Source organism: Podarcis raffonei, chromosome 5 (assembly GCF_027172205.1).
Source record: "Podarcis raffonei isolate rPodRaf1 chromosome 5, rPodRaf1.pri, whole genome shotgun sequence".
Taxonomy (NCBI): Eukaryota; Metazoa; Chordata; class Lepidosauria; order Squamata; family Lacertidae; genus Podarcis; species Podarcis raffonei.
The window spans coordinates 57,578,176-57,593,343 of NC_070606.1; the positions used below are offsets into that span (position 1 = coordinate 57,578,176).

The 15,168-nt window shown below is 41.5% G+C and overlaps 1 protein-coding gene across 2 annotated transcripts in view; it reads right to left on the minus strand.

Moving 5' to 3' along the window:
- Positions 1-10,852, minus strand: part of WBP1L (WW domain binding protein 1 like) — a 55,220-nt gene extending 44,368 nt beyond the window's left edge. Inside the window, exon 1 of one of the 2 annotated variants that reach the window (XM_053389349.1) lies at positions 10,745-10,852. In XM_053389349.1, coding sequence (XP_053245324.1) covers positions 10,745-10,768 — 24 coding nt within the window. In that variant the 5' untranslated portion in view covers positions 10,769-10,852. Of the gene's footprint in view, positions 1-10,055; positions 10,158-10,744 lie in introns of those variants that run through there. The other variant, XM_053389345.1, reaches the window with a different exon arrangement.
- Between the last annotated feature and the right edge of the window lie 4,316 nt (positions 10,853-15,168).

Consider the following 15,168-nt stretch of genomic DNA (forward strand, 5'->3'; position numbering starts at 1 on the left):
CACACACACACACGACACCAGACTTTCCTTAAATGACAATTAATACACCTGCACTTATGCAGCTTTTAAAAAAAGAAATTAAAAGTGAAAAATTTCCTTTGGCATAAAGCTAGTTGCAATACAATATAGATAATTTCAACACCACATTGATTTGTTTTGGATTGACTAGTCACTAGAGGAAACTTTCTAAGAGGAAGCAAACAGGCGTTTCCCCATGCCTTCGTTATCTTCCCTTTTCGCCCATTAAACAACTTGTTCAGTTTTCAAGCTACTAATGCTGGACTAGGATTAGTGCCACAATAGGAATAAAGATGGTGTGCCCAGAATCCACTCAAGCCTCTTTGGCACCAGGCAAAGACTTTTCCGTATCTTATCTTTATTTTATTTATTAAATTTATATACCATCCTTCATCCGAAGATCTCAGGGCGGTTAACAAGATAAAAATACAATATAGAAAAACAAAATAAATAGTTATAACGGAAACAAAACAATAACCCTCTGTTCCCACAACCACATTTAAAAGGCCCTGCTGTGATGCTGTGTCTTGTCAATCTACTGATTTTATTGGGAGAAAATCAACATCAGATTCTTCTGATTTCCCATCAGTGCAAAAATTTCTGCCTGCCAGGTGGAATGGTTCCCTCTCTCTGCATGCTGTTCTGTGGGTTTTCCTGAACCAGATTTGGGAGATGGAGGGGGGCACATGGGAGAGCCCTCTTGTACTAAAGGGAGCACTTGACCTGACTTCCACTTAACACACCAGATGGACTGAATCTGGGCTGTTGCTTTTCATTCTCATAGGATTTGTTAGCCGCACTGAGAACAGCAACACTGAAGGGTAGGGTACAGTGGTACCTCCAGTTACGAACTTAATTCGTTCCAGATGTCCATTCTTAAGCTGAAACCGTTCTTAACATGAGGCGTGCTTTCACTAATGATGCCTGCCGCCAGCGTGTGACATCCACTTGCATCCCATTCTCAACTGGGAGCATCTACTTCCGGGTTAGCGGAGCTCAAAACCTGAAGTGTTCGCAAGGAGGACAGTACGTAACACGATGTTCCACTATATAATTTCCTCAGTAAATGGCGGCTAGCCTCATTGCTTCTCAGAAAGCAACTTCTAATAAATAGCTGGGAAAGAAACCGACATATGATCCCCCAACATCAGACAAAACTACTACATTCAGCATTCAGTTTGAGGTAAGAATGCCACCTACTGGTTCCTGGTGCTTCAAGATTGACTTGTTTTGACCCTACTTTGGCTCACAACATGAGGCATGATCAAAAGAACTGGGAACTATTGCTGCTAGTGAAAGGAAGGGAGGATTATCTTGGCTGGAATGCAGGCTTACATAAAAGTTAAAATGTTGAATTCTTAAGTTACTGATAACAGCTTATCCGAAAACCGCATTAGTTATAGGTGAATTAACTCCAACACAAGATGTTTGGAGAGAGATCAAGAGAAAGGGGAATATCCAGTTAACACTAATGCTTTATTTTACAACCATGAGAGAAAAACATAAAGGCATTTAGTTTTTGCAAAATCATTCTACAAGGAAACAGGTAAAGATGGACTCAGCCAAAATGTCATGGAATTACCACATACAGAACTCCAAGTAAGTTTTGAAATTAGTGCCCCAGAGATTTCATCAACCCTACATGCAAGAATGCAAAACCAGACAGAAGAAGATGCTATAGTCACAAACTTAAATGAGCCTCTATGACTTAATTTGAAAGATTTTGAAGTACAGTGGTACCTCGGGTTAAGTACTTAATTCGTTCCGGAGGTCTGTTCTTAACCTGAAACTGTTCTTAACCTGAAGCACCACTTTAGCTAATGGAGCCTCCTGCTGCCGCTGCGCGGCCGGAGCACGATTTCTGTTCTCATCCTGAAGCAAAGTTCTTAACCCGAGGTAATATTTATGGATTAGCGGAGTCTGTAACCTGAAGCGTATGTAACCCGAGGTACCACTATACTTTACTTTGTCTTACTCACCATGAGACCTTACTATGCATTGAACATGTTTGATGAGCTCTGCTGCTCCAGGCCAAATTGCTCTTAGAAAACTGCAGAAAGGGGCCAAAGTTTCACATACATCTGGCACATACACCAAGAGTTTGTGGAACTGCCGCTGGTCAGCACATGCACACTACAACAAAGGCAGTTGTTACTAGGCTAAGGCTCAAGTTTCCATATTAGAACATTAGTTGTCCTCCCAAGCCATTCCTGAAGAAGTAGCACTCAGTCAGTACTATGAATTGCTGCCACACTGCAATCCAGTCTTATTGAGGTTATGGAAAGTTGTGTTTTACATGCTCCTCTTTTCTCCAAGAAACACATTAAAGAGCATATTTTCCTCCATCACCATATCCAGCATGGAACATAGTTTTGAAGGTGTTACCCACTATAAATTCCCAATCTCCGACTTCCAGGTTAGCGCCATCGACTAATGGTGGATTCCCTCTGAGCTCCGGAGGGAATCGGCTCCGCAGGAATTGGGTCTGGCCGCTGCGGCGACGCGGGGACCCTCAAAAATCACAGGCGGTGAAGCCTGTGAACCTGGTGACTCGGCGGGCACCATTTGCGCCCCCCGACCTGCGAAGGAGCCTTTTTAAAGGCTTCAGAACGGGGGACGGGGTGAGCGGCGTGGTGCTGAGAGTCGACTGCTTCTCCTGCGGAGTGAAGCCACATTGCCATGGTCGGAGAGCGCTGACTTCTTCTTGTGAACAATTGGATTCTAAAAGTAACAACCCATGAGTACTACGGAAATTGGAACTGTAAAGAATTTTTTTTTTAAGAATTAGGCACGATCGGGGAAGGTGTAAAAAGGAAGTCTGCCTCCCCGTCTTGTAAACAAGTTAAAGCAAGGACCTGCTAACTAAGGTCGAGAGAACCTCTTTTTTCCTTCTTTGGTAAAAGACTTTAATTTCACGGTTTGGCAGTATAAGAAATCTTGCTGGAGGATAAAAGAGCTAATTTTGGGAGCTGAAGTGTCACCCTCCCGGACCCGGGAGTGTTCCGCGAGAGAGCCTGTTGATGAGGTACTAAAGAGTTTGACGGCTGTCAAATTAGCTGTCAAGACAGAAAAAGAGAACTTTGTTTCTGTTGCTTCTGCTGGTTATATCTGTTACAATTTTGTTACAATTTGTTGAAAACAAGGAAGAACTGATACAAACTAACTGGATTTTTGGATTTGAACTGGAATGAATATTAAGAAACCAAAATCCCTCTAGAGGGGGTTTTGGGACATTACAAGAATGGCTGGAAGGGGGAGAATTCAGGCTGAATTGGACAGAGTCTTTGTTCTCTTGGGAAAGTTACAAGGCCAAATTGATGTTTTGGCTATAAAGGTTACAACTCTGGACTCAACTGTAAACAATATCATTGAATCTGATAAGGATTTGAATCAGGAAGTTTATTCAACTGAACAGAAAGAGAAACTTGACAACTTTGAGAATTTGGAGAAGGAGACATATGTTGTCCCTGAAGAAAAGGAAGGAGGAGCTGTAATTCTGCAGATGATGAAGGAGGACTTGAGGTCTGACATGATGGTAATGAAGGAAAATAAGAACTTGATGTGGAAAATCTGGCCTGAATTGGAGATTGAAAAAAGGAGAGATCTCCTTATGTGGAGATCTGAAGACCTAAGGATTACAAATTTGCTTAAGGTGGAGGTTGGAGCCTCGGGGACATTTGGACTTGAAAGGAGTAAGAAACAAGATTTGGGCTCCACTTTTAAGTATGGAGGACTGGTTGGAAGAAACATGGATCCTGAAGGGCCAGAGCTTCTCCGAGATTTGGTGTTTAATTTTAAGGACTATCAAAAAAACCGGCAGAGAGGAATTGAGAGAGAATTAAGAGCCTCGGATGTGAGATCTCCAGGCTAATACTAGATTAAGACTGATGGACATTTGTTGGGGACTGAAACCGGGAAAGGGTGGGGTGGGGTTTGGGAATCCAAAGGGTACATAATTATAATGTGTTTTGTTTTTATTTTGTTTTTGTAATGTGTATGAAAATTGGGAAATTCGTGGAAGGGAATTTGGGTCGACTTTAGAAAGAATGTTTTAAGAATGTGTATTGATGTATAAGTATTGATGTTTAAGTTTGGATAAGGTAAAATTGGTTTTTTAAAATGAACTAAATTAAATGAAAATAAGGTTAGCAAAAATAAATTGAGGAAATGGATGAAAGAGAAAAAGTAAAATAATAATATGTTAAATTAAGTATAGAAATAGGTTAAAAATTATGGATAAGGATTTGCTGAATTAACAATTTGAACTGGAATACAAGAAAGGGAGGTATGAGGAGGGCAGGGAAATATGTTATTGAAAAATAGGTATTATGAACTTTATGTGTTTTTAATTTTTTTTTGCTTTTTCCTTTTTGATTCTTTTTTATTGTATTAAATTTGAAAATCTTAATAAATATATTTTAAATAAAATAAAATAAAATCCCAATCTCCATGCATTCCTTTTCCCATTTACACTCCCTATTACAATGTTTTTTGTCAATACTTTACCAACATATCCCAAACTTTTTTTCTGCTTACAAATTCATAGTCAGATAATTATTAAAACAGATAACTTCTTTCTACCTCTTTAGAACTGTATGAAATCAGCAGTTTCCTCTGCATTGTTCAAATATCATCCACAGCTGAAGCATTCCTTCTGAATCCAGCTTATGCTACTCGCAACACTTATTTATTGCCTTACTAAGGTCTTATTTATTGCAATACTAAGGTCTTCTACTTAAAACTGCACCAACCTGCATAAAAAGGCACATGGAGAAAAAGGCAAATAAATTTGAATCAAACCTAACACATGTTGCTCTTTGTGCTTGCAGATTTGCACTTCCAGATAATCTAAAGAGTCTGACCGCCATACATCTCCACATCAAATAGACAACTGCAGTTTCCATTACAATGGCAAAACCAAGTTCAGAAAGTATCAAAAGTTGAACTAGATTCTGGCTCTTTAGAATGAATGTGAAGTAGTGTCTTTCAACAGTATATTCTATGAGGCTTGAAACACTGCGGTTGACATGTTTAAGCACCATTTGAAAATTATCTTTACCCAGGTTTTTTATCTGAGATCTGTTTTACATTGGGGTACAGTGCACACACCACTTTTTAGTACTGTACAGTGTAATGATTTTACAGTTATGTTTAATTTAGATGCTTGTTTTAATGATTTACTACATAAAGGCACCTTCTGCTCCAGATTGGAATAAAGTTGGGTACAAAAACATCAAAATTATAATAACTATTATTATTACAAATGAAATTTCAGTTCCAGCATGTGAAATTTAGCTACATGCACAAACAAGAACAATCTCTATGCCTCCCCAGGGCCTTTGCTTCTCTGTCCACACCTTTTATTTATCTATCTAATAAAATTTATATACTGCTTAATTGTATATGAAACCTCCAAGCAATTTACAAAAAATATAAAATATATGTCTTGTGTTCTGTTTTATGGTATATTTATTTGTGTTTTTAACAGTGTTGTAAGTCAGTTAGAGACCTTGGGTAACAAGTGACTAACATCTAAAAGAAAACAAAAAAGAATTTATTATTATTAATAATAAAACTCAAAGTTAGGAACAAGTTTAAAGAATCTGAAAATGAGTAAAATCAGCAGTTAAAATTATACATTACAAGCTAAAATTACAGACTTAAATACAGGTTAACTTCACCTGTCTGGCTAGACTCCCCTAAACAGGAGAGTTTTTAGCACATGCTGAAAAGAATACAGTGAAGGTGTCTGCCTAATGTCAATGGACAGGGAATTCCAGAGTGCAGGAGCTGCTACACTAAAAGATCAATGATTTACAAGTGTAGAACAAACATAATGTGGCACTTGCAAAAGTACAGTTTCCATGGATTGAAGTGGCTGAGTGGGCATATATGGTGTAAGGATATCCTTTAAGTACCGGTAAACTGGCCTCAAGCTGTTAAAAGTTTCCTACCAACTACACAGAACTCCTATGTTTCTCTCCCATTCATTCATCCTTCATCACATGCCTGAATGGAAGCTCTACCTACTGCACCCCCACCATATTTGGCTCTCCAGCGTCCTACACCCTCCAACAATACTGACTTGAGCATCCTGTCTTTGTTCCCGAATTGTTAGCAACAGGACAGACCCCAGCCTAAGTCCTGTGCGAATGTTTTTCAAGTCACTTCTCTCACAAATGTTATAGTGTTTCGCCGTGGGCTTTCTCTCTTCCCCCTAAGCTTTAAACCTTGGCAAATGTTTTACGGCATCATAACAAACAACCAAGAGAGATTGTTCAGGACAGGCAGTTTTCAGCCTGTTACCTAAAGTCTACTGTACGTATTTCATCCAAGTGTCTCAAGGCTCTAAACATTCCCCTCTAAGCTAAGTTCCAACAAACTAAAACAGCAATTCAAAACAAGAACCTACATGTTGGTAAGACTCTACAAAAGTGATTGTAGAATGTCAGCTTATGCAAAGGCCTGCGTTACTTTTAATTTTTATACAGTACTTAGCAATGCTTTGTAAATTATAAAACAACATGGCAGATGTCTGTGCTCAAGTACAGTATTGTAATAGTATGACGCGCAGCAAAGGTGTTAAGCTCCTAAAACAAAGAACCTCAAATATCTAACTGGTCAAGAATAGTAAGAGGGAAAAACCTCCAATCATCCTTCCTAGAAGCTGCCCTAACAGCCCTCCTCTCTGTATCCCTCATATAGCATCTAGGACAATCTCTCCAGGAAAACCTTGAGACCCTAGTATATGAATATATGAGATCCCTGTTCACTTCAGTCTAAGCATGTGGAAGAGAATGGAGAACAAGTGATTTCTGTTATGATTAAAATGGAAAACTCTACAATAAGGGGACAGTTTTAACCCTGGAATACCCTCTCTCAATAAAAATCCATCAAGCACCACTTCTTATTTTTAGGCATCTGTTCAAGACTTTCTTGTATCAACAGGTCTCTTCAGTTGACGGATTTTAAGAGATTGGCCCGTTATTTACAACGTTTCTGTTTTTATATTTTTCTTATCTTGACTGTGATTTAATATTAGTTGGACAATGCTTAGATGCCTTCTATAGGATTTTGTGGTTTATAAACATTTTTATAAATAAATAATAAATAAACTTTATCTCCACTCAATTTTATCTAAGATCCTCTTCCTTGACTCACTAGCAATGTGGTTCATCAGTCACCACTTGAACACAAATAGACAGTAATTAGGAATTGGGCAAGGATGCATAGAAGAAATCAACTGCCATGGAAGGATCATTTGCTAGCGAGTGGCACCTACCTCTATTATTCACTCCATCTCAAATACTTTAGAACAGATGTGGGGAAACTTTGGCCCTCTTGATGTTGATGAACTACAACTGCCATCAGCCCCAGCAAGCAACACCAATCGCCAGGAGTGATGAAAGCTGTAGAATCATAGAATTGTAGAGTTGGAAGGGACCACAAGGGTCATCGAGTCCAACCACTGCAATGCAGGAATCTTTTTGCCCAACATGGAGCTTGAACCCACAACTCTGAGATTAAGAGTCTTGTGCTCTACCAACTGAGCTATCTGTTTGCCCAAATGTTTCTCACAGTTGCCTTAAAGATATATCATAGAATCATAGAATTGTAGTATTGGAAGGGACCCCAGGAGTCATCTAGTCCAACCCCTGGCAATACATGACAGATGGCCATCCAGCCTCTGCTTAAAAGGAGGAAGGAAAGTCCACCATTTCTCATGGGAATCTGTTCCACTGTCAAACAGCTCTTACTGCCAGAAATGTCTTCCTGATGTTTAGTCAGAAACTCCTAAATTGAATCCATTGGTTTGAATCCCACCCACCAGAGCAGAAGAAAACAAGTTTGCTCTATCTTCCATGTGATAGCCCTTTAGATATTTGAAGATGGCTATCACATATCCTCTCGGTCTCTTCTTTACCAGATTGAACATACCCAACTCCCTCAACCATTCCTAAGGCTTGGTTTCTAGACCCTTTATCGTCTTGGCTGCCCTCCTGTGCACACATTGCAGCTTGTCAATATCTTTCTTAAATTGTGTGCCCAGAACTGGACACAGCACGTCAGGTGTGATCTGACCAAGGCAGACTAGAGCGAGACTATTACTTTCCATGATCAGGACATACATATATACCTTCCACATGCATTAGCAAAATCTGTAAGGTTTGTAATGCCCCAAAAGTTTATGGTATAAACTATTTGTTCACTGAAACTGAAAAGATAGAATGGTAAAAGCATGTTCAAGCAAATTTAAACCCAGTATGTTTATGCAAATACAGGAAGTCAGCACGAGAAGAAAACACATATACAACATTCCCATATGGTTGATGGAATTAACAAAAGCAAATGAAGCTGAACAGGCCTTGCTCCTATGACCATCAATCAAATGCCTCTTCCACAAAACCACCTCCCTGTTCCAGATTTTTGAACTTTCACTAATAATGCCAAGCCCTTCTCCTCCTCCTTTTCCAAAAAAGTTCCACTCTTTCCCAGAGATATGTTTGCAAAAAAGAGCACTCTGTGGTATCTTCAAAACCAGTTTATTACATGCGAAAACAAAAGATTACATATGAAAACAAAAGGGCAAAAGAAACTACTTCAACAAGTAACATGCAAAAAAACCAAATTCCTAAAGCAGGGGAACAACACAAACTGCATTTAGGAGAATATAGGAGGAGAAACACTAAAATTTGAGACAAATTACCCTTTGTGTGATAATCATTTATTTAGACCACGAGAGAGCACTCATTAAAAATTTGGACACTCTTAATTCTGTGTCCTAGACTTAAAGTTTAGCGACCTTAAGGTCAGAGATAAAATGCCTAGAGAGAACACAATGTTCACCCACTAGTTTCTGTAGGTTTCCATTTACCAAGTTTGAGTTGCATCCATTCATTCTTCCAGGAAGAAACTATCCTGTTTGGCTTACATACTTGTTACATCTGATGAAAACTCTTATCTAGGGCAAGTTTGATTGCTGTTTTAAAAGATGCCACTATATATTTGGCTGCCACACATGTAAACAGTTAGCATTCTGGAATTAGGACTGCTTCACACATGACATTTTTCTTACTCAGGACCACTTTTCATGCCATACTTTATACTCAACCACACAGAATACACACCACCTTAAGGACACCTGTCTATTACCTGCAGGTTAGCCCTTCAAAATAAACAGTAGGATCAGCTGAATAGGGACTGAGCCTTGCACGCCATAGCGGCAAGCTATGCTATCTATGCCTGTACATCCTTCACAAGAGAGGTTGTGTGTGTGTGTGTGTGTGTGTGTGTGTGTGTTGTATATACAGTGGTACCTCGGGTTACATACACTTCAGGTTACATAGACTTCAGGTTACAGACTCTGCTAACCCAGAAATATTACCTTGGGTTAAGAACTTTGCTTCAGCATAAGAACAGAAATTGTGCAGCGGCAGCACAGCGGCAGCAGGAGGCCCCATTAGCTAAAGTGGTGCTTCAGGTTAAGAACAGTTTCAGGTTAAGAACAGACTTCCAGAACGAATTAAGTTCTTAACCCGAGGTACCACTGTATAGGTATGTGAACCAAAGTGCAAAACACCACATGATATAAACAGCCTACAGAGTGCCAGAGGGTGAACCCTACTTGCACTTGTCCACTCAGGGAAGCAAATGTATGAAATCAGGAATGACAACTTAACATGCACATTTCGTTTTCCCCAGGAAGGCTTAATGTGCCAGACATTTTCTACTGCGAGAAGCACAACATCCCAAGGATTACACCCTTCGCCACAAGAAATGACCCCACCAGCCTTTCCAACAGGGGTGCCCCTTCATCTCCCTCAAGACCTTCGTCTCGCGGGCCTTTCTGAGCAGCCGACCTCGGACCTACCCTCAAGCCCTCCCCGCAGCGGGGGCAGAGGCCTCTCTGCTGCTCCTTCCGCAACCCCCTTTGGGCTTCCCCGCCCTGCCCTTCACTCGCCTCACCTCAGAGGCCCGAACCCCGGAGTCCTCCCTCCCAACCCTTTGGCCCCTCCTCCCCGCCCCTTCCTTCCTACCTGCGCGGGCTCCACGCTGGCCGGGAGCCCCTCGGGCAAGGCCTGGAAGAGGAGCAGAGCCATTGCACCGAGGAGCCTCCTCTCCATCCCCCCACCCCACCCCCCGCTCCCCAGCTCTCTTCACCCGGCGACTGTGAAGTCTGACCCGTGAACTGGTGTACCCCGGGAGCCTTGCCCCACCTACGGCATGCTCCCCATTGGGCAGGAGGAGGGCCTTCTTTTATTTCATTGGCCGCCTCCGCTGCTCTTTAAAAGACCGCCGCAGAAGCAGAAGACATGAGGCGTAGGTTCCGCCCTCTTGGGCGTCGGCCAATGAAAGGAGCCGCGAGGCGGCCATGTTAAGTGTGGCGGAAACTGTTGGGCAAAGCGAGAGAATCTGCCAACTATCAAAGACATTTAAAGGGGCAGCAGATTGAAAGCTCAGGGGGAGAGGAGCGCGCAGGGTCCTTTTGGGGGGTTCGGCCTTCCGCCACCGCGGCGGGATATTTTGATAGGTCCAGGACCATCAGACATATTGGCATTGTTAGTAAAGGATAGGCAAGATTAAAAAGGCAGCTGCTCTAGAGTAAGATGCTCATTCACACGCCGAACATGAATCCTTGTCCTGCTTCTCAGCACACGCGGCACAGCTCCCACAGCCGACTGCATTCAATTCACTTCCTGAATCTCCATGATACCCAAACACTCACCCAAGCATCGTCTGATCCTTCCATTACCGGTGACAATCACAGCATTTCTTGGTTGGAGAGAATCTGCAGCCTGTCTTTATGCGCCCTGTGTCTGAATGCACCTGCCTCTGAAGCAACCTTGGTTTTTGGCAAGAGAGGCACCTGCCTTGTGGCGGCTTCAGTGACTGAGGAGGTGCATAAAGGAGAGGGAAAGGCGGGTCAAGCTGAGAGCATGAGCCATCTAGCTGATAATAGCGTTCCTTTCATGAAGGCACGGGCAACTGATCACCATGCCAGGAAACTGAGGGACAGCTCTGCCAGTGGCTCACCATCCAAAATGTAGTGGCCATTCTGAATGGTTTGAAGGAAAGAAAATTAACCTATTCAGCTGAATCTGAATCATCTGAATGCACTAGTTTCAAATAAGCTCAGAACTCTAGGAGGCACCAAAAAATATGATCCAATTCATTCAACCGCTTAAGTGGGCTGTTTCATACATAATTACATCTACGTTAGACTTCAGTGCTATGCTGTACCATTCATATGCTCACAATTTTTAATTTTTTATTTTAGTATGGCAGTTGCTCACATACACTGAGGTGAAAATGCATTTCTTGCTGTTTGTACTGAGACAAAGGTACAGTATGTATGAACTAGCTGTCCCAGAAATTCATAACAGATCTAATCCTTCATTTTCTCCTCCAAACAGTGGTTCATTTAGGTAATTTTAGGCATTATACAATGGTCTCACATGAGGAGGGGGAGACTCTTTAGATGTAATACTTCACTTACTTCAAATGATCTTGTGTCCTCCCCATTACAGTGGTACGTTGGGTTACATACACTTCGGGTTACATATGCTTCAGGTTACAAACTCCGCTAACCCAGAAATATTACCTCAGATTAAGAATTTTGCTTCAGAATAAGAACAGAAATCGTGCAGCGGTGGCAGCAGGAGGCCCCATTAGCTAAAGTGGTGCTTCAGGTTAAGAACAATTTCAGGTTAAGAACAGACCTCCAGAACGAATTAAGTTCTTAACCCGAGGTGCCACTGTAAATGGTAACGTGCATTATGGAGCACCTCTTCCCAGGCCATGTATATAATCCCCTCCATCTCTGTTGTTGTTTTCAGTCAGTTAGTCAAGACCTGTTTATTCCAGCAGTCTTTTTTAAAATTAAGATTTTTTTAATTGTTGTTAACCGTCAACCCCCATCCATCTGTAACTGATTTGTACCAATTTTATGAAATTGGAATCTTCATATGCTAAGATCCACCTTATATTGTGTATTCACATGAGAACATCATTAAGACGAGCTCTGCTGTATGAAGCCATAAGCCCATTTAGTCTATCATTTTGTTCTCCTTCAGGTAGCATTCTTGACTTCAGATACTGGAGGAGGGGTGGGGTGAGCATCTGAAATTTGTTGTTATAATATTACTACAGTAATACATGTTATTAGACCAGTTTTTGCATTTTACAGTTACATAAAGTTCTACCAGTTGAGCTGTTTGGGGTTATCCAATTCTGCCTCCCCTTTAGATAAAGGTAAAGGGACCCCTGACCATTAGGTCCAGTCGTGACTGACTCTGGGGTTGTGGTGCTCATCTCGCTTTATTGGCTGAGGGAGCCAGCGTACAGCTTCCGGGTCATGTGGCCAGCATGACTAAGCCGCTTCTGGTGAACTAGAGCAGCGCACGGAAACACCATTTACCTTCCCGCCAGAGCGGTACCTATTTATCTACTTGCATTTTGACATGCTTTCAAACTGCTAGGTTGGCAGGAGCAGGGACTGAGCAACGGGAGCTCACCCCATCGCAGGGATTCGAACCACTGACTTTCTGATCTGCAAGTCCTAGGCTCTGTGGTTTAACCCCCAGGGGCACCTGCGTCCTCCCCTTTATTATGGCACTTATGATTTCATTTTGCAATTTCTTTATTCCTCACTCCCACCCGAAATAGTATTTGGCAGCTTTGGTTACCCTTCACACTCCAGATATCACAAACTAAATACATCCAAATGTATATTGTTGGGTTTCTTTCCCCCTCACCCATCCCAACTGCAATGAAATGTAGTGAGTCAAAGATACAAATATGCACTTGCCAGCCAGGTTTTGTATGAAAACAAGAGACGTCATCTGCAGTAATACTGATCTTAACAAAATAACACTTCAAAGGATCTGGAAAGCTGTGTTTCTGGGAAGGGGAGAGGATGTAGAAGGAGGATTAAACACATATGTGGAAAACAAGAACATACGCCTTGAAATATGTGAGAAATAGAGTTAAAAATGCCTTGTTTTTTGTTTTGTTGCTATGTAAGTCACAAAGGTTGCAGTCCCAAATTCAGTTACATGCTCAAGCTCTATTGAGCATGTAACTGAATAGCATTTAAGTGCACTTTACTTCGTGTAAGACTGACTGTAGACAAAGGAAACTTTTATTATTTCCATCTTTCAATGAAAGCGAAATCTTTTGCTATCCCTGGATCTAAATAAAAATCTAAAATGTGCTGGGTTGGATTAAGAAGTTTTACAAAAATGAAACACCCCACACTTTAATGCAAAGAAAACATAAGTATACCAGAACTGAAATGAAACTAATACAGAAAAAAATTCATCAGTGGAAGATGCCGCATTTTACAGTTTAGAAATATAAATGGGTTTATCCATACAGTACAGTCCAATTCATAGAAGAGTTAACACGCGGAAATCCATATAGGAACAGACTGTTGATGTTTATAGGTGGGTTGACGGCATATTTTATTGTCGTGGGATTGGGGGTCAAAAAGGAGAAGGAAACTAGTAGTAGTTTTGGAAGACTTCTTGTTGGCATCCATCTGTCTTGGGAGACAATGGAGGAGTGCACCTTTGTGGGTGAGGTCAAACTGTTGGAGAGTTACAGCGCCTGCTGTGGCTGTAGAGACCAATACGGAGAGACATGTTTTGTTGCAACTGAAGCAGATATGGCATCTTGTTGTGCCACTGCAGATGCACCATGACATTTCTTCTCTTTGCGCTTCTTGCAGCTATCATTCCTTCTCTGGTCACTGCTGCGGATACACAATTTGTCTCCAGGTACCATGGTTGTCTGTAAGGGATTCCCCCATAGCAGGGTTGTTAACTTTTCTTCTTTGGCTGGTGCAGTAGTTCACTCTGCTCGTTGAGTGATACTTGGAGCTCCAAGCACCCACTGAAGCAGGTGGACAGTGGCAGGTCAGCGTTTTATTGACCTGGAGCTGCTCTGCCTAAGGCAGGTGGTAGCTGACCAGTGAGACACAGTGAACTTTCCCACTGATGAAGGCAACCTGTTGTGCTCATACCTTATGCCAATCTGGTTGAGTTTATAACTCATAACCGCTGCCTCACACGTTGTTTTTGCTGCATTTGTAGCACCAAAGTGACCTTTCCAGGGTGCAAGCCTGGGCAGTGTGTATGGAGGTCCTGGGCTGCCCAGATGACAAGATCCCCTCCATCTCGGCCTCCCTGATATGATCCAAAAGACCACTGTCAGTGATTGGCTGACTGCTACCAATGGCAAGCCTTTCAAGTGGCTAGGAAATACCTGAAATACCCAAACCTGAGTAGGGATAATGTGATCAAAGTATCCTGTGTGTGAAGAGAAACTGCCATTTGAGGAAGACATACAGGCACAGAGGGCTGACATTTTGAGTTCCAGCTAACAGCAATTTCAGGGGGCTGTCTGTCTCCCTGGTCACCTGATATGGGCACAGTGGACTTTGGCTCTCTGTTTGGAGTGTTTACGTTGTGCCTCCACCTATGCTCCAATTATATATTTGTAAATAAGCACAATTACAGAACACCAGTAAACTTCTAGGGTCCTTTTTCCAAATGAAACTAGAAGCACTGTGTTGCTGAACCTTCTCAGTTATGCTCAGTGCGGTGAGTGAAACAATATAAAAATAGGCATGACTTGCTGGTGACACCAAGTTTTTAGAAAGCTAGTTACTCCTGAATTTAAGTGGTCAGCTTCTGTTATCATTCTTGTTTGCTCCTGTATATAGTACAGTAAGCCTGCAACTTACACACATTTAACTTGTGTACAGATTTACACGCATGGCAAAAAATTAATAGAAAATTCAAAATTTTCCCAAGGTTCCAGGAAAATGATGTTGGCAATCCCACCCACCATTTAAAGATCTTACTTATTAATTGGTTTTCTGTGCTCCTTTTTATTCTGTTTTTATTGCATATCTCTAAGCCACTTTCAATACTATTTCAAATATAAAAAGCAGACAATAATATTTTAAATTTTTAAGTCCCTCCAATTCATAAGATTATGGACAGCCAGAAATGAGTGTGCTAGGCTTTACTCTGCATTTATGTTCAGGGATACAGCAAGAACCCAAAGAGATTTTGAGACTGAGAATGTGCTCATCTTGCAATAATTCTGCAGCAGACTTGCAGAGATCCTATGCTACAAATCAGT